Source organism: Acaromyces ingoldii, assembly GCF_003144295.1.
Source record: "Acaromyces ingoldii strain MCA 4198 unplaced genomic scaffold FA10scaffold_1, whole genome shotgun sequence".
Classification (NCBI taxonomy): domain Eukaryota; kingdom Fungi; phylum Basidiomycota; class Exobasidiomycetes; order Exobasidiales; family Cryptobasidiaceae; genus Acaromyces; species Acaromyces ingoldii.
In genome coordinates, this window is record NW_020290247.1 from 1,533,851 (window position 1) to 1,556,263 (window position 22,413).

General features: G+C 51.5%; 8 protein-coding genes across 8 annotated transcripts; 2 read left to right on the top strand and 6 right to left on the bottom strand.

The window, feature by feature from the left end:
• Positions 1–40: 40 nt before the first annotated feature.
• FA10DRAFT_257550 (hypothetical protein) lies at positions 41–1,509 on the bottom strand (the record flags this gene model as incomplete). Its single annotated transcript, XM_025519863.1, has 2 exons — positions 41–984; positions 1,047–1,509. The coding sequence occupies 2 exons, from the start codon at positions 1,507–1,509 to the stop codon at positions 41–43; spliced, it is 1,407 nt and encodes a 468-aa protein (XP_025380408.1).
• A 502-nt stretch (positions 1,510–2,011) lies between these two features.
• On the top strand, positions 2,012–2,479 carry FA10DRAFT_16229 (hypothetical protein). The gene has a single exon (XM_025518158.1). It carries the CDS (start codon positions 2,113–2,115, stop codon positions 2,365–2,367), a length of 255 nt encoding a protein of 84 aa, XP_025380409.1. The 5' UTR covers positions 2,012–2,112; the 3' UTR covers positions 2,368–2,479.
• A 4,210-nt stretch (positions 2,480–6,689) lies between these two features.
• Positions 6,690–7,905, bottom strand: FA10DRAFT_257552 (hypothetical protein; the record flags this gene model as incomplete). Its single annotated transcript, XM_025519864.1, has 4 exons — positions 6,690–7,252; positions 7,362–7,450; positions 7,609–7,743; positions 7,802–7,905. The coding sequence occupies 4 exons, from the start codon at positions 7,903–7,905 to the stop codon at positions 6,690–6,692; spliced, it is 891 nt and encodes a 296-aa protein (XP_025380410.1).
• Positions 7,906–10,252: 2,347 nt separating this feature from the next.
• Positions 10,253–11,157, bottom strand: FA10DRAFT_16310 (hypothetical protein). The gene is made up of 2 exons (XM_025518167.1): positions 10,866–11,157; positions 10,253–10,807 (listed from the first exon to the last, which is right to left on the bottom strand). The coding sequence occupies exons 1-2, from the start codon at positions 10,937–10,939 to the stop codon at positions 10,423–10,425; spliced, it is 459 nt and encodes a 152-aa protein (XP_025380411.1). The 5' UTR covers positions 10,940–11,157; the 3' UTR covers positions 10,253–10,422.
• FA10DRAFT_16304 (hypothetical protein) lies at positions 10,783–12,101 on the bottom strand. Its single transcript, XM_025518166.1, has 4 exons — positions 12,097–12,101; positions 11,162–12,027; positions 10,866–11,081; positions 10,783–10,807 (listed from the first exon to the last, which is right to left on the bottom strand). Exons 2-3 carry the CDS (start codon positions 11,949–11,951, stop codon positions 10,987–10,989), a joined length of 885 nt encoding a protein of 294 aa, XP_025380412.1. The 5' UTR covers positions 11,952–12,027; positions 12,097–12,101; the 3' UTR covers positions 10,783–10,807; positions 10,866–10,986.
• A 2,419-nt stretch (positions 12,102–14,520) lies between these two features.
• On the bottom strand, positions 14,521–15,743 carry FA10DRAFT_257554 (hypothetical protein; the record flags this gene model as incomplete). The annotated part of the gene is made up of 4 exons (XM_025519865.1): positions 14,521–15,176; positions 15,309–15,355; positions 15,447–15,581; positions 15,640–15,743. 4 exons carry the CDS (start codon positions 15,741–15,743, stop codon positions 14,521–14,523), a joined length of 942 nt encoding a protein of 313 aa, XP_025380413.1.
• A 2,350-nt stretch (positions 15,744–18,093) lies between these two features.
• FA10DRAFT_290332 (hypothetical protein) lies at positions 18,094–19,625 on the top strand (the record flags this gene model as incomplete). Its single annotated transcript, XM_025524344.1, has 3 exons — positions 18,094–18,228; positions 18,289–19,524; positions 19,599–19,625. 3 exons carry the CDS (start codon positions 18,094–18,096, stop codon positions 19,623–19,625), a joined length of 1,398 nt encoding a protein of 465 aa, XP_025380414.1.
• A 242-nt stretch (positions 19,626–19,867) lies between these two features.
• On the bottom strand, positions 19,868–22,073 carry FA10DRAFT_277100 (hypothetical protein). The gene is made up of 2 exons (XM_025523356.1): positions 21,394–22,073; positions 19,868–21,316 (listed from the first exon to the last, which is right to left on the bottom strand). The coding sequence occupies exons 1-2, from the start codon at positions 21,921–21,923 to the stop codon at positions 19,939–19,941; spliced, it is 1,908 nt and encodes a 635-aa protein (XP_025380415.1). The 5' UTR covers positions 21,924–22,073; the 3' UTR covers positions 19,868–19,938.
• Between the last annotated feature and the right edge of the window lie 340 nt (positions 22,074–22,413).

The window sequence follows — 22,413 nt, forward strand, 5'->3', positions numbered from 1 at the left end:
CATCAATATCGACTGATGCTATACCGTCTATTCAAGCGAATCACACATCCGTGAGGGTGCTCAAAGCGATGCCCGGTTGACCCGGTCCGAGCTTCACATGCGTGCGTTCTCCAATCCTCGTTGGTCCCACGCCTACGTACTTGCCCTGCAAGGAGAGGATACTGACAACGAGATAGTACTCCTGCTGCCTCTGCTCCATGTGACGCCAAATGGGATACTGTTGCTGCCGCACGTATCGTTGTAGCACATACTCGTCGACCTGGTCATCTGCGAGAGGCCTTGCTAGCTTCTCGAGCTCGGCCATCCACGCCTCCTGATCCAACTCATAGCCAAAGATGTGGCCTTTGCCCCATCCGGTGCGAGTCGCCTTGAGCACATAGCCGTCCTTTGCCTTCTCATTGCGCTTGCACTCCTCGAGCACCTCCAAAAATCCCTTTGACCGAGGCAGGCGTGAATCAATAATGTTGTCCATGATTGCGCTGTACTCTGCCTGGTGCAGGACGCCTCGCTCGAGGAGGCGGGGCGCTTCTTGACGGAGGATCGCTAGGAAACGCTTGTCGTGCACCAGCAGGACTGTACGGAGATCATTTCGACAGCGCAAGGCCACTTGCTTCAGGACATCCTCTCCCATTGCCTTGAGCAACGCTTGAGGCGCTTCGAGCGCGACTTGCTCCACTTCAACATCCTCGCCCGTTTCAGTCGAGTAGAGCTTGCCCCGATCGCTCAGACGCATCGACGACGGTTTTACGAAGTGGGGCTTCTGGCCACTTTTCTCGGCAAAGAGCTCGGCAACAATGTGGATGTCAAAGCCGACCCACGCTTCTTTCTCATAGAGGATATGGAGGGGCTTGCTCGGGTCAAAGAGCGAGGCGACCGGTTCGCGAATCTGATCGGCTTCGTTGGTTGCTTTGAGCCCGAGCTGGTCCAAAGCCTCAGGGCACGTATTGATGGACCCTTGCAGCATCTTCAAAGGACCGAGGAAGCCTGTTCGTGCCGAGATCAATCGGTGCGAGACACAGTTCTATTGTGCGTGGCTTGTTGCTCACCGTTGTATGGGAAGCGCGCATTGATCTCGCACACCTTCCACGTTTCGGTTCCTTCCTCGAGCAAGATGTCAGGTCTATAGCAGCCTGGCTCATAGGCCCTCTTCGGATGAAGCCATCGAAGTACATCCTCCTCGTCCGACGCCAAGGGCATCCTTTTGGGAAAGTCTTCTCCCTCGTCCCACCATCGCGCTACGATATCGACGACGGCTTTGTGAACAGCCTGCTGCACCTTGTAGAGCTCACCGTTTTTAGATCTGGGAATGTAGAGCGGGTATGGGCTCGTGTTTCCGACATCGACAGGGAGCGAGCTCAGGCCGCCCTCCAACGCATTGCGCATTACCTCGATGTCGTCCTGTGCCTCTGGGCCCGGTCTGGTGCGATTGACGAGGCGGCCTGCGGCAGAGCTCAGAGGCAGCGAGATCTGCCGCACTTTCGTCGCAGGAGCGTCAGGGTCGCGAGTCATAACGTCTGGCCTTTGCTGGACGACTTGAAAGACCATAGAGATCAGAGGTCAAGTCAGCGGACAAGCCTGTTGTGGTCGGCATCGTCCCTCCTACTTGCAGGAATTGTCTTGCCGCATGACTGCATGAAATAAGACTCACCCGGTCGGGAGTCGGATTATATTAGACCTGGTCTATATTATTGCCTGGCCTGGCCTGGGAGGAGAAAGCTGAGCGCGCGCCTTTATTTTGGGACCTTTTGGATCAACCTCCCTCACAGCGAGCACTTTCGGCTGGTTTGTGCTTCGCTCCGTGTCGTCTGCGTTGAGCCGTGCTGATACCGGCAAGGTCGATACCCTTGCCGTCAGTTCTGCCAGTCCCACAAGCAGAGCAGTACGATCAATTTGCCAGGACTGTGTTTCTTGGAGAGGGGCAGCAAGTAGACATGCCCAGTAATAATCATGAGAATCGTGGTAATGTTTATCAGCCCACAACTAAAGCATCGACGTATGGGATGATCAAAGTGTTCGATCCAAGTCCTGTAGACCTTTTGAGTTGTCTTCAGCCCGAAGGCGTCGCCAAGTCCACAGAATGGACATGACGCATCCATCTATTCTCGAGCCCGGATGTGCACGTCGAAGCCCTTTTCTTTTCCCTTTGCTTTCAGGAGTTTTCACGATCATGTGAGGGTGCACTTACATCTTTTGCCTCTTTCGTGCGCGCTTCTGGCTAGTCAGTCGAGGACTTGTGCTGCACGAAGAATGGCAGATACCACTTTGGAGACATTTAGCGAGTTATACGAAAAGATGAATCTTGAGTCTAGATGTCGGGCACACAGATTGCCCGCGAGAGGCCACGTCAAGAAGGTGAAAGGGAAGTAGTCACAGAAGAAAAAAGACTATAGTCGCCATGTGGTCTGGCCAGATTCTAAAGGTTGCACTCTGGGCATCTTTATGAGAGGAAAACTGGCATCAGATGTCGAATGCAAGACGGCGTTAAGCTCTTCTGATCCGGCTCGGCAAGGTCGCCGGTCCAGTCTCAAGATTGACGACTTCTCGACAGTTCTAGAAGCTCAAAAGCACTTGGCGACGATCCCGATGCCTCTCTAGATGACAGCGTCCCCCGACATTCCTTCGCCTGGGGATGAACGCTTTCTCAGATTTTGATCGCGGGAGTCGGTTGTACGGTTTTCTCTGTTTTTTCGGATTTCTCTGTTGAACCAAGATCTCACACTCTGTGAGACAGCAGCCTGTGAATATACTGAAACCGCTTTGCTCACTGAAGTTTAATTTTGAGCCTTTCTTCGAGCTCGCTGTGAGAAAGTGGTTTGATCTGATGTCCTGCTTCAAATTTCCCAACCTTCATAAGTTGGACCGAGGCGGCCTTTTTTCCACCTTCCTTCGCATTGACCTTTAATATCCTTAGATAGAGGGAGCCCGGCGTCATCAGTATGGTTACGCTAACCTTCTTGAGCTGCTTGCAAAGGTTTGGCTTTCTAGACATGTCAGAGAGAAATTGGTAGGATACTGGAACGGTGAGTTCGTGGCCTGCTTCGATCTGTTTAATAGCTGCTTCGAGTGCATCTGCTTTCCCGACTTCGACGAGGTCCAGCTGGGCCTTCACTCGTTTTTCTCCGCTAAGTTGCAAGACGGAGATATCGATAGTGGTAGGTTTCTGATCGCATGTAACTCGAAGTTGGAAATCGGTTGGAGTCTCTAGAAATTCGAATTTGAAAAATTGGGCGAATGGGCCCCAAAGAATGATATATAGGCGATAGAGGCCTTCAATTACCTTCCCTTCTCTCCTCTCAAAATTTAGTTGGAGGTACTCCCCAGCGTTCATAAGTTGCATCGTGCCGGTGATACTGGGGAGCGAGCACTCGATAGCTTCTTCCTGTCTGTGCCTGGTTGATATGATTAAAGCCATTAAATCCGCTAGAAATATGGCTGATGCATCTCCCCTGGACGATGCTCCCGCCGATGAAGTTGCCCTGGAGTCGTCTCCTTCCTCGGCTGAGAAAGATGAAGGGTACATTCGCTTAAAGTTGTTCTGTTGGCTAGGGACAGTCGAGTCGAATAAAACACTGCAAATGGTGAAGGTAGAAGTTAAAAGGGAAGAAAGGAGGAGCATGCAAGAGTCAGAAAGAAGTTGAGGTGCGAGATAAGTGAGGCTCACGAATGGGCAATCTCGACCGCCTTTGGTACCGTTCGGGCCTTAAGTGGCTGGACGTCGGCACCATCAGCTTGAGGTGCGATTCCGACGTCATACCACGTTGAGCTGAAGCCGAGCGACTTAGTATCTTGCTCATCCCTCCAAAAGAGAAAGTTTGTGCCTTGATCATATTGTACAGTAGGACGAAAAGTAAACACTCACCTCTGCGATAGATCACGAGCAGTGGGGTGTGTGAGAGCTGGTTGCGCCATCAAAAGCGTGGCGACGACCAGCGTCAACCATGCTGAAAGGGGACAGAACCGCATATTCTGGGAGGACGAGGACGAGGAGAAGGACGCTTTGACTTCGATGGTGAGGCTTGGGAACGTAGAAGGGAATAGATGGAAACAGTTCTCCTTAAGTAAAATTTCCACCCAGTGCCTAACGCTGTGGTCGGTTCAGCGAGCAGAGTATGAACTTCGCCTTTGACCGGAGAAGACCGAGATCGGAACGACAATTCCGGCTGCGTAGGGTGAGCGAAAGACCTCTACTGATCAGAACAAAAAAAACATCAACTACAACACTGTGCGACGCATTGCTCTTCGTCAAATCCGGATGGTCCGTTCGAATACCACGAGTTACGAGTTGTACAGCCCCGGGGCTGAGTTCGGGGGAGAAATCATCGTGTCTCGCGAGCGAAAACATGACGACCGACGGTAGACAATTGTTCTACATTCGCCCCCATAATTTTTTGTCTTGTCTGTGTCTTACCAGCTCTCTCTTCATCATAGCAGCCTCCAGCCGGAAGGCTGCTCGCCCTGTTTCTTTGGTTTTCTTTTTGTTTTCTGTTTGTTTGTTTTTCATTTGAATGATGTGGTGACTTGTTGCGGATTTCTATTGTGTACCGTACTGTATTAGTGTACTGTACTGTAGATCGCACAGCCGGTAAAAATAAACATGATAAGATGTGATCCGCTGCGTTTGTCCATTGTGCTGAGTTCTGCCATGGGTTGAGGGCGCGAGGCGTTGCGGACTCCTAAAATTTCGCCCGTAAGCACGCCGAAAGCACATCATTTCCTACAGCTAGTAAGGATAGCACTTCAGCCCTCGGACATCGGTCCTTTCACGTCAGCCCAAGTTTCAGCCAAATATCGCAAAGCGAGACCTGCTGTGCATTTCTTTTCCCTCTCCGTGCCTTGCGAATGAGTGTTCTCTATTAGCCCGTGTTATGCAGGCGTTCGTTCATCGCCTCCAGTCGCATTATCTTCCTTTGACGTCCAAAAAGCGCAGCGTAGATGGTCATAGACAGCAATACCGGCATGGCACGAGTCTACCCAGTCTTGATTTGTGTACCTCGGGCCATTCCCAGGGGTGTGTAGCCATCTTTACTTAGACTACTTGAAATGTTTTGCGAAGGTGACGGAATTTTTTTACTGGGGGCAGTGAAAGCCCATTTAATGTGGATCATACCTGACCGCAAGCTTTTTCGCACACACCGATCGTCTCCAAAGGCAATGGTTATCCCCCACAACATATTCTCTTGTAATTAGTGAGATGTTGGACTGAGAGCGAGAAACATCGATGTTATATGCAGGGGTTGTGTGGTGTTTGACACTTCGATGCTTCGAAGGTCCAACTTTCTCTTTTCACGGCCTACAGGCATTTCGATTTGCATTTTGGAGCATATTCGCAAGTTTCCTCCGCATATTCTCATGGGCGTACCGTCTCATGCAGCGTCTACGTTTCGCTCCGCTTTTGCACATCGAACTATTTGCTCACTTCGCACATCGAAGGACTTTGCTCACTTCATAGAAAGAAAAAAGGTTCCCACGAGGTACAGACTGATCACAAGAAGCCACATCAATTAAGTAAGTAGAATGGAAGTATTAAGAGAAGAGAAGAAAACCCTAGCGGCCGTGTGACCAGATATTGGAGCGGCACTCAAGGTGTTTACATGAAGCGAAGACTGACATCGGATGTCCAATGCAAGACGGCGTTCACCTTCTCTGTGGACGGTTCGGTAAGGTTGCCAAACTCGAGGCTCCAGTACCTGTGCCAGCTTTTTCTTTCTCTACTTCTTTGGCTAGATCTATGAATATCTCCATTTTTGCCCTCTTTTTAAACTCGCTGTCCGTGCTTTTCCAGAGGTGGAAGTAGAGATAATTCGGTGATTGCTGGATTTGAGTTGCGTAATACTTTGGGAAATCCAAGTAATAATTGCTTGCATCCTGAAGACCGTCTTCGAAAGCGAATTGCGTTGTTCGGAGGATCACTTCCCTGTGTTTGGGAACTTGCTCGCTATCGGGTTTCGGCCTGCCTTTGTGCTTTTGTCTGCCTTTAGCTTCTTGCCCACCTTTGCCTTTTTTACCGTCAATACGTATTCCCAGCTCCTTTTCTTTCGCCTCGAAGAGATGTTTCAGCCTCAAGTCCCATGAATCGACCTCTATGATCGTCTTTTGTTGGTTTTCGTCGAAGTCAGGTTCTTTCTCGAGGACAGTAATGATTGTGCGGGGCGTATCGACGCGGCGAATGATAAGATATCCGACGAACACGCCTTCTTGAGCCCAAAGAATCTTGAAATCATCGGCGAAGCTGCCCAAGAGGTAAAACAGAGACTTGATAGATTCTTTTGTGGTCAAGCATCCTTCTTCAATGCTTTGATGAAAGATTCCGATATCCGTCCGCATCGTTTGCATATCTTTTATGGTTCTGAGGAAGAGGATGTTTTCAGGAGGACATCCCCTTTCCGCGGCCGCTTCTTTGCTCTTGTCCCATATATCCTTCAGTGAAGGAACCTTTGATTGCCTCGTCGACGATTCTAGCAGCTCAAAAACACTTGGCGATGATCTTGATACCTCACTTGATGACAACGCCCTTGAATTTTGTTCTTCGAACGGCTGCTCTCGCCACATTCCCTCGCCTGAAGTGGATGAGCGTCTCCTCAATTTGTGTTCGCTAGAGCTTGAAGGACGGGCTTTTGAGGTCTTTCTGCAGAATTGAAAAACCACAACCTGTAAGAAGGAAGATCTGCAAATGCAGCTGACGGCAGTGCTCACCTAGCTTTAGGGGTCTTCCTGACCAGTTCCTGAACGATGTTGAGAGGAGTAGCTCGAATACTCTGTCCTTCTTTTGAGAACTCATTGACCTTCTCAAGTTTGGCCTCCAGCTTTTCGCCTTTCTCTGCCCCAACTTTCTGTCTGATCCATAGATAGAGGGACTCTTCCGACATTATCATGCGTATGTGTAGCTTCGTAAGAAGCTTGAACAGCCCGTCTTTTTTTGAGAATGCTCCGAGGACTTGGTCTGGTACTTGAATGACTCTCTCCTCGTCCTTCTTGACACCTTTCAGGGCGCTTTCCAGATCGTTAGTGTGTGAAGTACCAATAATTTTTACTTTGCGAATGTCCCTTTCTTTGATGTATTGCTGGATGTCGAAGATAGGACTCCGCTCACATGTGACTCGGAAATCGAAAACGGTGGGTTCCTCCACGTATTCGAATCTGAAAGAATTGGCGAATGAGCCCCAAAGATTGATATAAAGGCGAATGGCGGGTTCATTGTCTGCCCAATCGAGCTTGGCATAAGTCACTTGGAAGTATTCCTGGGGCTTCATACCTTGCAACGTGTAGGTCATACTGGCAAGCGTATGCACGGAATATTCGGGACGTCTGCGTCCGTCGAAAGCGGCCATGATTTGTGCTTGAAATATGCTTTCTCCTGATACTAATGGCCTCATCATAGCCGAGACTCCTCTTGATGATGCTCCCTCCGATGAAGTTGCCCTGGAGGCCTCTCCTTCCTCGGACCTGGATCCTGAAGGGTACATACGCTTAAAGTTATTTTGCTGGGTAGAGGCAGGCGAGTCGAATAAATCACTGCAGACAGTGGAGGTAGAAGTGAAAAGGGGGGAAGGGAGGAAGGAGCACGCAAAAGTCAAAAGTTAGTTGAGGCGCAATGTAAATGAGGCTTACGGTTGGGCAATCTCGACCGTCTTTGGTTGCATTCGGGCCGTAAGTGGCTCGATCATAACACCATCAGCTTGAGCTGCGATCCCAGCGTCGGACAAGCTTGAGTTGAGGCCGAACAATTCACTATCTTGCTCATTCCTTCAAAAGAAAAAGTCTGTATTATGATCACATTGTTGGACGAATTGTGAACACTCACTCTTGCGATGGATTACGAGCAGAGCGGTGTGTGTGAGCTGATCCCACCACCAGAAACGTGGCGACGACCAGCGTAAGCCATGCTGAGAGGGGACAAATTCGCATCTCTGGGAGGACGAGGACGAGGACGCTTCGACCTCTATGGTGAGACTTGGGGTTGTTGTAGAAGGGGAAAGAGGAAAAGAAGCTCTCCTTAAGTAACATTTCCACCCACCACCCAGTGCCTAACGCTGTGGTCGGTTCATCGAGCAGAGTTGGTATTTCGCCTTTGACCGGAGAAGACCGAGGTCTGAGCGACAATTCCGGCTATGTAGAGTGAACGAAAAACCTCTACTGATCAATACATCAAAACATCAACATGCAACACTGTGCGACGCATTGCTCTTCGTCAAATCCGGATGGTCCGTTGCAACACCACGAGTTACGAGTTGTACAGCCCCGGGGCTGAATCCGGGGGAGAAATCATCGTGTCTCACGAGCGAAAACATGACGACCGACGATAGACGATTGCTGCTGCGATGTGATAAAGAAAGGGGAAACGTTGACCTTTAAGACTGCGTTGAAGCTCATCATAGGTCACGCTTCGCCTTTTTTTTCTTCATCTCTGTATGGTCTCATTTTCACCAAGGGACAACGAGAAAAGTCAAGATGAAGCCAAGTCTATGGGCAACTGACAGCGACGCAGTCCGTCAGGGTCCCGGGGCGGCGTGGGCGCCCCGAGGCCCTGTGCGCTCCTTTTTTTTTTCGCAGCCCTTGTTTATTTCCCTCGCTCGTGTTTATTTCGCTCGTCCTTGTTTAGTAAGCCCTGCTTTTCCGGACTATTCGCCGTGTTGGACGTTCATGACTACGCCTGCAGCAGGCGCTCAAGCGCGTCCTCAAGCGCGCCCTGTAGCACGAATCCCAGAGAGCGACGCCTGCCCTATATAACAGGCCCCTTTTTCCGTATTTCCCCTCTTCTCTTTGTCGCAGGATACATCCTGACAGCCCCTGGTCTGTCCAGGTGGCTCCCTCACACTGTCCCCGAAAATAAGGAAGCCAAATCCTGGTATTGATAGGTAGAGGAAACCCCAAGACTAGAGGAACCGGAGATCCGATAGTTGTTCTACGAGCGCCAACATAGATTTTTTGTGTTTTCTGTGTCTGACCAGCTCTTCCTTCAGAGCAGCCTCCAGCCGGAAGGCTGCTCCCCCCCCCCCCCCCCCCCTATTTTTTTTTTTTCAAATGATACGGTGATGAGTTGAGGACTTTGATTGAGTAAAGTAAAACGCACGGCTGATGGGTGTAAACAGGATGAGCTGTGACCAGCGGCGGTTGTCCCTTCTGTTGTGTGCCCTGCCATGGGTCGAGGGCGCGAGGCGTAGCGGACGCCTTTTTTGCCGATGAGCACCCCGAAAGCACGTCATTTCCAGCAGCTAGTAAAGATAGCACTTCAGCCCTCGGACGTCGCTCCTTTCATGTCAGTCCACGATCTAGCCAAGCAGCAAGCGGCGAGATCTGACCACTTTTGCACCACGAACCTTCCGCTCACTTCCCAAAAAAAAATAAAAAAACAAACAACAAAAAAAAACACAACACAGTACTGTACAGTGGGGGGACAAAAGTCGTGCGTGAGCGCGTTTTTCTCATCTCATCGCCCCGCCAAAACATAGGAAAAATCAAGAATGCTGCCCCTCACGGACCCCAGTCATGACTACCTTCTAAAAGCAATCTAGAGCGGTTTTGAGAAGCAAAAAACCTGCTTCATGTGTAGGGCCGTTACATAGCTAAGAGCCAAGCGTTTCTCACGAGTGGTGATGGAGCTGACAGACCTCTTAGAGGTGCCCTCCCAAAAAAGGTCGATTTTACTAGTAAATTTCGACTTTTTTGAAAATGGGCTTGCTTTTTCACCCTCTACTCAATCAATTGGCGTGACCACTCTTTGTGCTCTAGCTATGTGGTAGCTGTACGCACAGAGCAGCTCTTCCAGGTTTCAAATCAGTTTTAACATTATTTTAAAGGGTAGTCATGACTGAGGGCCGTGAGGACCAGCAATTCCGCATTTTCCCTATGTTTTGGCGGGAAGTTGGAAACGCGAAAAATCAGCTCGCGTACGACTTTTGTCCCCCCACTGTACTGTACTGTACTGTACTGTACATTTCCCCACGAGGTATGCTGCGTGCCGTATCGTGCTCTTCTTCGTGGTTTGACTATCCTTCCTTTCTCCCGATGGCTATTGACAGGATTCGTGTCTGTACAGACTCCTTGCGCTGTAAATTCACATCAAATCGGACGAGGCTCGTGCATTCATTGTCGAGCTTGACATTGTCGAAGCCCTACTCTTTCTCCTTTGAGTCTTTTTGTGGGCTTCGTGATCATGAGACAGTGCTTGTGCATCTCTTGCCTGCCTTCTGCGAGACTCTGTGCTGGTCAGTAGACAACGACTTGCGCTGCGAGGAAAAGGAAATAATCATGTTGAAGATATTGAGAGAGCTATACGATGAGATAGGGATTGAAATTTAGATGCGAGCTTATAGACCGATCACAAGACGCCACGTCAATTAAGTAGAACGGAAGTTTTCCGAGAAAAGAAGAAGACTCTAGCGGCCGTGTGACCAGATTCTGGAGGGGCATTTCTCAGGGCGTTTACATGAAGCCAAGACTGACATCGGATGTCGAGTGCAAGACGGCGTTCACATTTTTTGAGGACAGCTTGGTAGGGGCGCCAATCTCGAGGACGATGGAGCTTCCTTTGCTGGATTTCGTTTCTATGCAGGGACTACCCACTTGCATAAGCTCGTCAGCGTTTGGAAGATCAGCTTTCGAGATAGTATGTTCCACCTTACGCTGCATTGCCTGAAGTACTTTTGGGTGAGCGAAGTTGCTCATTTCTGAGGCAAACACGCATTTCCTGAGCTCGAGATGAGAAGTACTCTGCTCGACACACCTTTGACCTGGGTGGAAGTCGTTATCATTCTCGAAACCGGAGCTAATGCTGTCTACGGGCGTCCTCAAAAGCGTGAGATGGAATCTGAGAGGGCCCATACTTAGTCCTAAGCAAAATAAGTTTAGATTGCATCCATACTTACTTGCTTCGAGATCCGGTACCTTGCTCATCATCCGTGGTGTGAAGTATGCGGTAAATTATTCTTTGCTGATGCATACCGATGGTGACTCCGCAAACGAGAAGTCGGAATATTCTGTCCGGCTTCAACGAGCTGCGAAAGAAGGCCTCATCTGATGAACTTTTCCCGTGATTGTAGGATCTATTTGATGCTTCAAATCCTGTTGAACGCTTCCGCAGACTTCGATGATAATTAGCACTCACGTAACGAGGTCAATACTGCGATCTGACAGAGTCCTTACTGAGGGCGTACTTACCTACTTTCAGGCTCCTCCTTGACGGTTTCAACTCCCGTCTTGGCCGTCTCTTCTTCCACCAATTCGCTCAAGTCGTAGAATATCTTCCGTTTTATCTTCTCGTTATATTCCTGTCTCAGGTCCCTCTTGAGGTGAATGTAGAGATATCTTGGGGAACGCTTGATAGTGAAGGCGCTATAATGTTGGAATTCCTTGAAATGATCATGAGCTTTGGCAAACCCTCTTTCGAAGGCCTCTAGTGTTGTTCTGATGATCGCTTGCCCGTTTTTGCTTATTTTAAGCTTCTTTTTGAGCTTACTTAGCCCCTGGTCCCACTCATCGATCTTTACGATCATCTGCTGTTGTTCTGGGTCGAAATTGGGCTCTTTCTCCAATACTTCAACGATTTTGGGGGGCTTATCGACGAGGCACACGATTCCGTATTTGATGAATTCTCCTTCTTGCGCATAGTAGACGAGAAAATTCTTGGCGAAGCTGCCCAAGAAGTAAAAGTGAGATCTCATGGCGTCTTTCGAGTTAGACCAAAGTTCTGTGGTGGAAACTTCTCGGATGATGTTTCTCTTGTTCATTTCTTGCATAGTCTCTGTCGTTGCTATAAGGGAGATCCATTCGCTGTTGACCCCCTTCCTTCTGGCCATTCCTACGCCTTCGAACATTAAATTGAATCGCGAGAAAACTTTTGGTGGCCCTGTCGACGATTCTGACAATTCTGAGGCACTTCGCGATGAACTCGATGCCATGCTGGAAGACAAATCCCTTGTGAATTCTTCTCCGAACGGTCCTTCTCCCGGCATTCCTTCGCCCGACGTGGAGGAGCGCCTCCTCAAATTGTGATGGCTGGAGTCGGCTGGACGAGTCTCTGACGTTTGACTGGAGAAACAGAAATCCACAACTCGTGAGGAAGAAGATCCGCAAGTGCATCCAAACGGCAGTGCTTACCCAATTTCTGATTTCTTGTTGAAAAGTTCGTCATGCAACCTAGCGTGAGACTTAGCCATGATTTCGAATTCTCCTGTGAATGACTTGACCCCTACAAAACGAGCATTGTTCACTTTCGGTGTCTCTTCATCCTGACGGTACCTCTTGAGCTGTAGATAGAGTGATTTTGGCGTCTTCAGTAAAGTTCTGCTAAAATTCTTGAGAAGTTTGCTTTCCGTGGATTGTTGGGACAAGGTCTTGCGGGCTTTTGGGGATAAGTAGACGGTAAGCTCACTGCCCGCTTTGACCCCTTTCAGAGTCTTTTTCAGGTCATTTATCTTTTCAATATGACTAATTGCTAGACGGCGAATGTGGTTTTCGTCGACCAAGTGCATGATGGGCGTTGGTTTCTTCGCGCAAATAATCCGGTATTGGATCAAGGTGTTCGTCTGCATCGTCTCGAAATCGAAAAATCGGGTGAATGCGCCCCAAAGGATCATGAAAAGGCGATAATTGGCTTCGGCGTCCTTTATTTTGCTCTTGGGATAATCCAATTGGAAATACTGCTTGGGCTGCATTCCTTGCATCGCGTAGGTCACACTGAAAATCGTGTCGTAGCCATGACTACTGTCGTCTGTGTCATCGGTTGCTTCGAGCGCGATATCTGATTCCTCACGAAAGGTGGTTGAACTACCCCTCAATCGAGCTGGCACAGATAATATTCCCCTTGACGATGCTTCTTTCGATGAGTTTTTCCTGGCAGCATCTTCCTCATCGGTCGATGAAGACGGAGAGAACATACGCTTAAAGTTGTTTTGCTGGCTAGAGTCGTGTGGGTAATATAAATCACTTTGGACAGTGGGAAACGAAGAGAGAAGGGAAAAGAGGGGGAAGTGCAAGAGTCAAGACGAAGTTGAGGCGCAATAGAAAGGAGACTCACGTTTGTGCATGATCGACTGCGTCCGATATTGCTGGTGCCTCAAATGGCTCAATGGCGACACCATCAGATTGAGGTGCAGTACTGGATTCCAACATACTTGAGCTGGTGAACGAATGGAAATCTTGCTGATCCCTGCAGAGCAGAAAGTTTGTCCCCTGCTCAAAGTATTTGTCAAATTGAGATTACTCACAGGTGCGAAGGATAGCGAGCAGTGGGGTGTGTGAGAGCCGATCCCGAAATCGAAGACGTGGAGATGACCAGCATCAGCCACATTGAAAGAGGTTGTAAGCGCATCTTGTGGGAGGAAGAAGATGAGAATGCTTCAAATACGAAACTAAGGAATGTAGAAAAGAAGGAGGAAGGTCTCTTTAAGTACCTTTCGGCCAGTGCGCAACACCAGAGTCGACTCTGCAAACAGAGTGTTTCCTTCGCCTTTTCAGAAAAGACCGAGAAGACCGAGCACGGAACGACACTTCCGGCTGTGCACGGGCAAGGAGATGCCCCCATTGACTACTGCGCCTAGCTGCTATCACTCAATTTACTGTGTGCCTTGTCAGGAATTGAGGGCGCGTGACGTTGTATGCGCCTCATTGCCCTTCACTAGGCCAATGGCACGTCACTTTACTGCGCTCAAAAAGAAGAGAGGACTTCAGCCCGCGGACGTCAGTCCTTTCACGTCAGCCCACGATCCAGCCAAACATTGAGCAGCGAGACCTGGCCAAAGTCCGAGTCTTGCTTCCTGTTTATTTCCTTTCCCTCCTCGTGCCTTGCGAATGAGTGTTGTCTGATAGCCCGTGTCATGCAGGCGTACTCTCGTCGCCTCCAGTCACATCTTTTTCGCTTGACGTCAATAATACTAAAAAAGTGTAGCGTAGATGGGCATAGACAGCGGTACCGGCAGGACACGAGTCTACTCCTCAGCCCAGTGTTGATTTTGTGTACCTCGGGCCATTCTCAGGCGTACGTGGGTTTTGCTGAGGGGTCGCTGCAGTGCCATCTTTACGGAGACAAGTTGATAAAAATGTATTTAGGTGACGAGGTCTTCCTACTAAGGGCAGTGAAAGCCCTCTGAACTCTAGATCCTACCTGACCGCAAATTTTCTCGCACACACCGAGATTCATATCGTCTTTGCATTGCATTGAGCCGTACCCAGGCTGGTAATGTTGACGCCTTACACGCTCGAAGTCTTCCCATCTTGATCTCGTACCGCTGGGGTTACGGAGGCCAGCTTAAGCTGCTGAGATTGTCGTTGGATGAGCAAGCAAATGGTCATTGGAGCGACTTTCGACAAGGAGCTCGGTCTCATTCTCAACCTTCTAAACATCCTTTCTTTCAACGTATTTATTTCTTATAGCTATCGTCTCCAAAAGCAATGGATCTCCTCCATTACCTTTGCGTCGCCGTAAAATCTTCTCATGTAAACAATGGGATCTAGGACTGAGAGCGCAGTAACTCTGATGTTACATGCGTGGGCTGTGGGGTGGTTTAACACCAGAAACGGAAATCAGGATTTGTGAGGAAGAAGATCCGCAAATTTGCTTCCAGCCAGGCGTTCAAGTTCCAGGTGAGACGTGGCCTTGATCTCGTGCTCTCCCCCTGTGAAGGATCCAACCTCTACCAGTCGGACTTTGATCCGCTTTTTCGTAACGTTCTTCTTGAACCGTAGATAGAGGGATGTTGGCGTCTTCAGGAAGTTCACACTGAATTTCATGAAATAATTGCACAGTGTCTTGTTTTTGGATACGACCTCGAGGAGATCGCAGGACACTTTGACGGTAATCGTTTTGGCCGCTGCAAGTTTTTTCAGAGCGTCTTCCAGTTTATTAGGAGTCTCAACATCAACGACGTTTTGACGGTCAATGCTGTCTTCTGTGAAGAGACTCAAGATGGAGGTTGGGTCCTTTTCACATGCGATTCGAAATCGCATGATCCCTTGATCCTTCAGAAATTCGAACTTGAAGGATTGGGAGAATGGTCCCCAAAGAGCGATGTAAAGGCGAATGGTGTCTTCCATTCCTTCCCACTGGCTCTTGGGATAATTGTATTGGAGATACTGCCCAGGTTTCAGAACTTGCATCGAGTAGGTCACACTGGCAAGCGAATGTCGGGAAACAATGGCCTTTGTGTGCCCGAGGCTCTTGACTACGTCGCGTATTTCCTCTAGAAGTGTGGTTGGTCCTTCACGCGATGGGTCTGGGTCCAACATAGACAATACTCCGCTTGAGGATGCTCCTCCCGATAGAATTCTACTATGCTCGTCTTCCGTGTTCGATGAAGTTGTATGGAACATACGCTTAAAGTTGTGTTGCTGGTTAGAGCCGGATGCACCGAGTGAATCACTTTGGCTGACGGAGAGAGATGAGAAAGAGATAAGATGTAAGGTACGTGAGAGTCAGAATGAAGGTGAGGAGCGGTGATCATAAGGCTCACAATTGGGCGTTGTCGAACACGTCTGATATTGCTCGTGCCTTCAGTGGCTGGACGGCAACACCATCAGCTTGAGGCGCGATGCCGATTTCGGGCATAGTTGAGCCGAGGGAGAACGAATCAATATGTTGTTGATCCCTGGAGAAGAGAGGGTTCGTGCCCCGATCACAATGTAGGAAGGAGTGGAATTACTCACACGTACGAAGGATAGCGAGCACTACGGTACGTGTGAGCTGATCCTATCATCCAAGACGTGGCGATGACCTGCACCAGCCATGCTGAAAGAGAATAAAAGCGCATTTCGTAGAAGACAAGGGCGAGGGCGAGGAAGCTTCGACTTCGAAGCTAAGAGAAGTAGAAGACGAGGGAGAGACGTATCTTTAAGTATTTTTCGGCCAGTGTGCAACACCGTGGTCGACTCTGTGAACAGAGTGTTTCTTACACTTCGTATAGAGAAGACACAGAGGAGACCGAGAAGACCGAGCACGGAACGATTGCTCCGGCTGTGCCCGGCAAACTGTATGGGGGCCAACGATACAAAATATCAACATGCAAACACTGTGTGACCATTTGCACTTCTGCAAACAGGAGGACCGTTTCAATTCTTGAATATAGCACAGCCCCGGAGGCACGGTGAGACAATGTAGAAAACGTGAAATGGTCATATTAGCCCCGATGACAAGGCAAAAACATCTAGTCAGAGAAAGGTACGAGCCGAATGTAGGCTGAAGTTGTCAAATGATTACTTTGCTGCGGAGTTGCTGTGAAATGCTCATGCCCTTGTTTTGTCAGCGTTCGACCGGCCTTTATATTCACTGAAGCTTCTGCCTGGAAGCCTTCTTGCTCTATCTTTTTGTTTAATCGGACATTGCAAAGAGTAAATGACTCTGGTGGAGGTCAGTAAACGTGTCAGGGTCCTGGAGCTTTCTGGACGCCCCGGGCTTCTGTGTGCTCCCTCTTTCTCGCCGCTGTGTTTATTTCGCTCGTCCTTGTTTACTAGGCCTTGCTTCTCGGACTATCCGCCGTGCCGGACGTTCGCGAGCACGCCAGCCCCATGCTGCGCTGCGCAGCAGGCACAAGGCGTCTTGACATACCTTTAAACACGCCCTGTAGCATAAATTCCAGAGATAAGCTGGGCGTTGCGTTGCAGGGCGACGCCTGTCTCTATTACGGGCCCTTTTCCCTTTACTCTCCCTTTTCCCTCGTCGGAGAACACATTCTGATAGCCCCCAGTTCGTCTAGGCGACAGCTTCCTCTCACAAGACACAGGCAAGGGGGCACACATGGTGTACTAGATTGTATCACTCATCAACTGTGTGCGTTCTCAGAAGTCGAGGGCGCGTGAGGTTGTATACGCGTCATTGCCTGTAAAAATGTCGAAGGCACGTCACTTGCACAGCGACAGAAAAAATAGGACTTCAGCCCGGACGCCGGTTGTTTCACATCAGCCAGACCACAATACAGCCAATCGTCAAGCAGCTGACCAAAATGCGAGCTCTCTTTCCTGGTGTTCCTTTTTTTGTGCGTTTTGCTTCTTTTTCTCCCTTGCCTTGTTGATGAACGCTATCTGATCGCCCCGTTTACACAGCTGCTCGCCCTTTCACAATAGTCACAATCAGTTTGCTTGATGTTCAGAAAGCACACCGTAGATGAGTATCAATAGAGGTCGGGGCCTGCACAAGTTTGGCCTCTCGAGCCTGCTTTCCTCAGTCCGGCTATTCTTCGTGCACCTCGAGCCATATAGTTGCTGACGTGGATTTCTCTGAGGGATTACTGTAGTCCCTAGGGCATGGGTTCAATGTTGGACAGAAATTCTTGAAAAAAATCCGGAGCAAAGAAAGCCCTTCAGCGATGGATTATGAGCGCCAGGGACCTCTCTCGTCTCTCTCGTCTCTCTCGTCTCTCTCATCTCTCACCTGCTTTGCAAAAAGGCCTAGAATTGAGGCCTTGAGGAAATAGGCAGAGGACCGACATTGCATGGCAATTGCAGTCATATTCGGTCTGGAAGGCTCCACGCTCCACGCCGACCGTCTGTGGTAAATGGCTAGAGCTTTTTGAATGAGCCGCCGGGAGTGGCTAGAACTCGAAGAGGCATTTGCTGCCCTCTCCCCGCCCCACGTACAGTCTAGCAAGGCGGGCAAGCTTTGTCGGACTTCGTTGAGCAGGAGAGCAGAAACCACATCTCACCATCAACGGTCCTGTTGTTGAGCCACCTCGCCCAAAGGGCACGGACCTCCTCTTTAGGTATTCGGCAACGTCTCAGGCGCATTCGCAACTTTTTGGCACTTGACGAGAGCAACGCCTGTCCGAACCGATGCACCCGCAACCTGGGGCGGGAACTAGCGCGCAGCTAGACTGAGCACAACCATGGGAGACAACGAAAGTCTGTCCCGCGCTCGTAAGCCACACGCATAAGGTTCAAAGCCCGACGCCGTGCACCCTACTGCACTATGGCAAGATCTTGAGATAAGGTTAGGAGCAAAAGTGGTAGCTTGCCTGAGATGGCTCGCATACCCGATCCTCGTCTAGGCTTCTTCGAGACGCCTTTTTCCACCGCTTCACTGCGACTATGTCTTTATTCAGCAATTGATCCTTGCAAGATAAATACAGGCATGGGCATGAAGGCTTCAGAAGGTCCTTCAGATGCACAATGGCGCCTTCGATCGACAATGTCCCTCCCCAAGCTACGACAGCTGCCGCAGCAGTACCTACAACTACCCCCGACGCTCCCAAACGGGCAGTCTTTGTCCTTTTCGAGGGCACCGGTAATGAATTTCGCAATGAGGTCCGTCATTTACTCAAACCGCAGCGCTTATGACAACCCCGCTCACCGTCTGTTCTACAGAGCTATACAAACGTGGTGCGCATGCTCCGCCTTCTGCGTAAAGACGACGAAGAGAGGCAGCTTGTGTACTACGGCGAGGGCCTTGGCCGACACAACTTCAACACCGGAGGCACCTTGTCGGGCGGGACGAAGATGACGATTGCAGCTCAGGCCCTCTCGATGGGACTTGGGTCGGCCATCGCAGAACACATCCTCGATGCATACCGATGGCTGATGAATGTGCACCGTAAGGGCGACGAGGTCTACGTCATGGGCTTCTCTCGCGGCTCATACGCTGCTGGCTGCTTTTGCGGCCTACTCGAGTCCATTGGCCTTCTGCCTCGGGAAAATACGCAGATGATTGCTACGGGCTGGGACATTTACGCAGAGTACAGCAAGGATGTGACGCTCGAAACGACGTGGGAGGCAGCACGCAGCTTCCGTACGAGCTTCTCCAAACTCGTTCGCATTCACTTTCTGGGAATGTGGGATTGCGTGGCGTCGATCGGGACCGGAAACGAGGCGCCGTACGCGTTTCCACAGCACCGGGGCACCGTCCAGCACGTCTATCACGCCATGGCCCTTGACGAGGGCCGTAATCGGTTCAGTGTGCTCCGCTTCTCCGATCACTTTAGCAACTACCCTCCATTGTACCGGGCCGTGCATTCGTCCCAGGCAGACTTCAAGCGGGAAATTGAGCTCGCAAAGGCCCTCAAGACTGACATCCACGAGGTCTGGTTCCCCGGCAACCATACCGATGTCGGTGGCGGCGGCCACAACGACGTGCTCCTCAAAGAGGCCGTCACACAGTCCCAGTGGCTGGTGGGCGACGACCTCGTCATTGAAACGGAAAAGCGCGTGCCACACCCTGCCCTTGGCTTCCTGTCGCTCCGCTGGATGCTCCGGGCGCTGCTGCAGGCAAAGAGCCGCGAGATCGACATCCTCCTAGACCCGCTCATGGCCGCCATCTTTGATCTCGAGCTGTCGTACGGCCTACAGCGCGACACGACGTCGGTGGACCAGAACGTGTGGCCGGCTGAGCACCTCGCCTACCTCCGCTCGACATCGAGCGCCGAGGACCGTGAACGAGCAACCGTGGCCCACCGTGATGTGCTCGATGCTCCAAAAATCGAGATTGAACTCGCGACACTGAAGCTTCGGAGCGCATTCGGGTACGAGCCTGGCTCCGGCTTCTCGGGCTGGGCCATGAGCAAGTACTGGGGAGTGCGAGAGGTGGCAGACTGGACGGTGGGAGAGGTGCGTGACGTGCGCGATGGCGACCGCTTCCACGAGTCGGTCCGCACTCGCTGGTTGGCGACGCGCCTGTCCAGGAAGCAACTGGACGCCATCCTCGATGATGGTGGGTCTCACCCACACAAAGGCAAGCAGGCAGCACACACGCTCTCGGCGCGTGCAAATCAGTCGTGGGCAAAGGTCTCGGACGAACACACAATCGAGGAGCCCTATATTCCCATGGCTTCGCCCCATACCGTAAACACAAAGGACAAGCGAGACAAGTTCTGGAATGAACGTTTTGCAAGGGAGGAAGATGTTCACTCGTGGGTCCGCTGAGGCGTCAAGGCGCTCGGCGTCGTGCTGTTCGCTTTGTACTGTATATTACAGGGGAGAGAGACTTGTGATTGTTACAACTCTTGAAATGATCTCTAAGCCTCACGATAGAGAGCCCAGGTCGAGGCTGACGTCGTAGAAGAGGTCCGATTCGACCTTTGCGCACGCCCTGACAATCGCCTCGTCGGATTCCTCAGGTCCCTCGGCGAGGGTCTGAATGAGCCTGGCCACGCTCTGCATTTCGACGTCGCTCGACTCGGTCGAGAACCAGGTGAGAATAGGGCTGTGGGTACGCAGGGCCACTGTGGCGGCCTGGTAAAAGAAGAAGAGAAAGTTTTCGTACGGCTGCAGCGACGGCAGCCGTCCCTCTCTTTCCTCGGGCTCTTGCACAGTCTGAGAGGAGGTCAACGTCGAGAGGAGCGCCTTGGCGGTCTGGTGCAGCTCTGGATGAAAGCGTGACGAAAGATCCTTTTGGAAAATTTCGAACAGTGAAGGTCCACGATGGCGCAGGTCTTTCCACAGCTTGCCTTGCGCGTCAGACAGCGGCTGCCGGGCAGAGGCACGGTCGATGATGTACCGACGCTGCTGCACAAAGGCCTCCATCTCGCACCCCTGGCCCAGAAGGGCCACCTTTCGTGCAAGCGTAGGACCCAAGATTGCGGCCAGACGACGGCCATGGAGAAGCGAGTTGGCCGCGTGGAGCTCGAGGCTGGCCAGCGGCTTCTGCAGCTCGTTGAGCGCTGCGACGCGCGGCTGGAGGCAGCCCTCGAAGCTCTCGTTCCACTCAGCCAGCGAGCCTCCTTCGATCCAGGCCTTGGCGGCGTGGGCGACAGTCAGGCATCGTACGAGGATGTTGTGGACGCCGGCATTCGTCCAGGAGAGCTTCTCTACCTGAACCATGAGATCCTCGACGTAGGCGATGCTTGGGAACTCTTCTGGCTGGAAGTGCTCCACGCCCTCGCGCATTCCGAGCAGAAATGAGGCATCCCACATGCACGCGTTACACCATGCCAGTCCAGCCCTGAGCTTTGACTCTGCCGCCGGTGATGACGACGATGAGGATGGTGATGATGATGACGAAGGTGATGATGACGACGTTGACGACGTTGACGACGACGACAAGGGTGAGGAGTTGGAAGATAGACCAAAACGTGCCGCAGTTTTGCAGGCAGCCACAAGCGGCATCGAGAGGCCGCCCGAGGCCTGAAAGACAGAGAGAAGCTGAAGAGCCTGGATGTGCGCCTCGTCGTAGGCGCGCTCGAGCAGGATCTCGGCAAGGGCCGTCTTGAGCAACGGCTCAGCCAGGGATACGGCCGCCCTCTCGCAGTGGCTGAGCAATTTGGTATGGTTCGCCGCAATCAGATACTGCCCCACCTCCAGCACGACGGACGCAGAAGAGGGCTTGGAGTCACTCCGGGCGCAACGCAGCTCCCAGGGTGTGGGCAAAAAGGGGAACCAGAGCCGCAGCTCCTGTTCGGACCTGCAACGACGTCAAGTTAATGTCAGTGCGCGTTGCAAACTTCAAAAGGGGTGTAGACACCATGTCCAAACACTCACCAGTAGGAAACTTCCTGGCAAACGTCGTCCTCGATAAGCCGATCGAGATGCGACATCGACGAAGGCATCTCGACGGCGGCCTCTGGGGGCGCCGCATCCGCTGCTATGACCTGCCGTGCCACTTCGAGCATGATCAACCGTGACCCCAGCAGCTCCACCTTTTGATCGCTTTTCTGCTCCTTCTTCCCTGTCCTACGCCTGACCCTCGTTTCCATCGCTGGTGCCGCCGCCGGTGCCACGGGCCTCCTGCCCCTGCGCTTGAAGTCGTCGAGGACGCAGGCAAGGCCGATGCGGGCGCATCGCGCACACGCCTCGCCAACTTCGTCGTACGACGGCACCAGGAGCAGCGACGCAGGCGGCATCACACATCGCTTCTTGTTCTCTCGACAGGCCCGGCACGTCCGCCGCGCATACTGATTCGGGCGCTTGCCTCTTGTAGGCACTGCAACCGTCGCGGGCGCGGTTGCTGCCACCATCGATGTCGACGCCGACGTCGACGTGGACGGGGTGCTTTCATCACTCGCCGACATGGGACGCCGAGTGAATGCGGTATTCTGCCAGCTGGGAGAATGAGTAGAGAGAGAGAGAGAGAGGGAGGGAGGGAGAGAGGGAGAGAGAGAGAGAAGAAGAAAGGAAGAAAGAGAGAGGCTATGTGTCTGTGTCTGTGTCACACAGTAGTGGACTCGCCGGGCAATTCTCCAGGGCCCTTTTGAGCTAATTCCAATCAAATTTAATGCGCAGATTTTGCCTTGATCGTTCCTAGCGCCCTGTCAACGGAGGCGGGCGGCGGTGCCTAGCGTGAAATCTGGCGCTCCGGGTCCTCGGGAGCAAGGGACGCGCGAAATCGTAGTAGTGGAAACCCTGAACGCTGATGGCGACGATCGCAGATAAGCTTGTTGACCTACCCGTGTCTAGATAGCGGCACGCTAGAGGGACCGAGAGAGAGAGCCGAAAGAGCAAGCCAAAGCCCTTCGTCTGTCTACTACAGGTAGGCTCAGAGCGTACACCAGCCACTTCGGG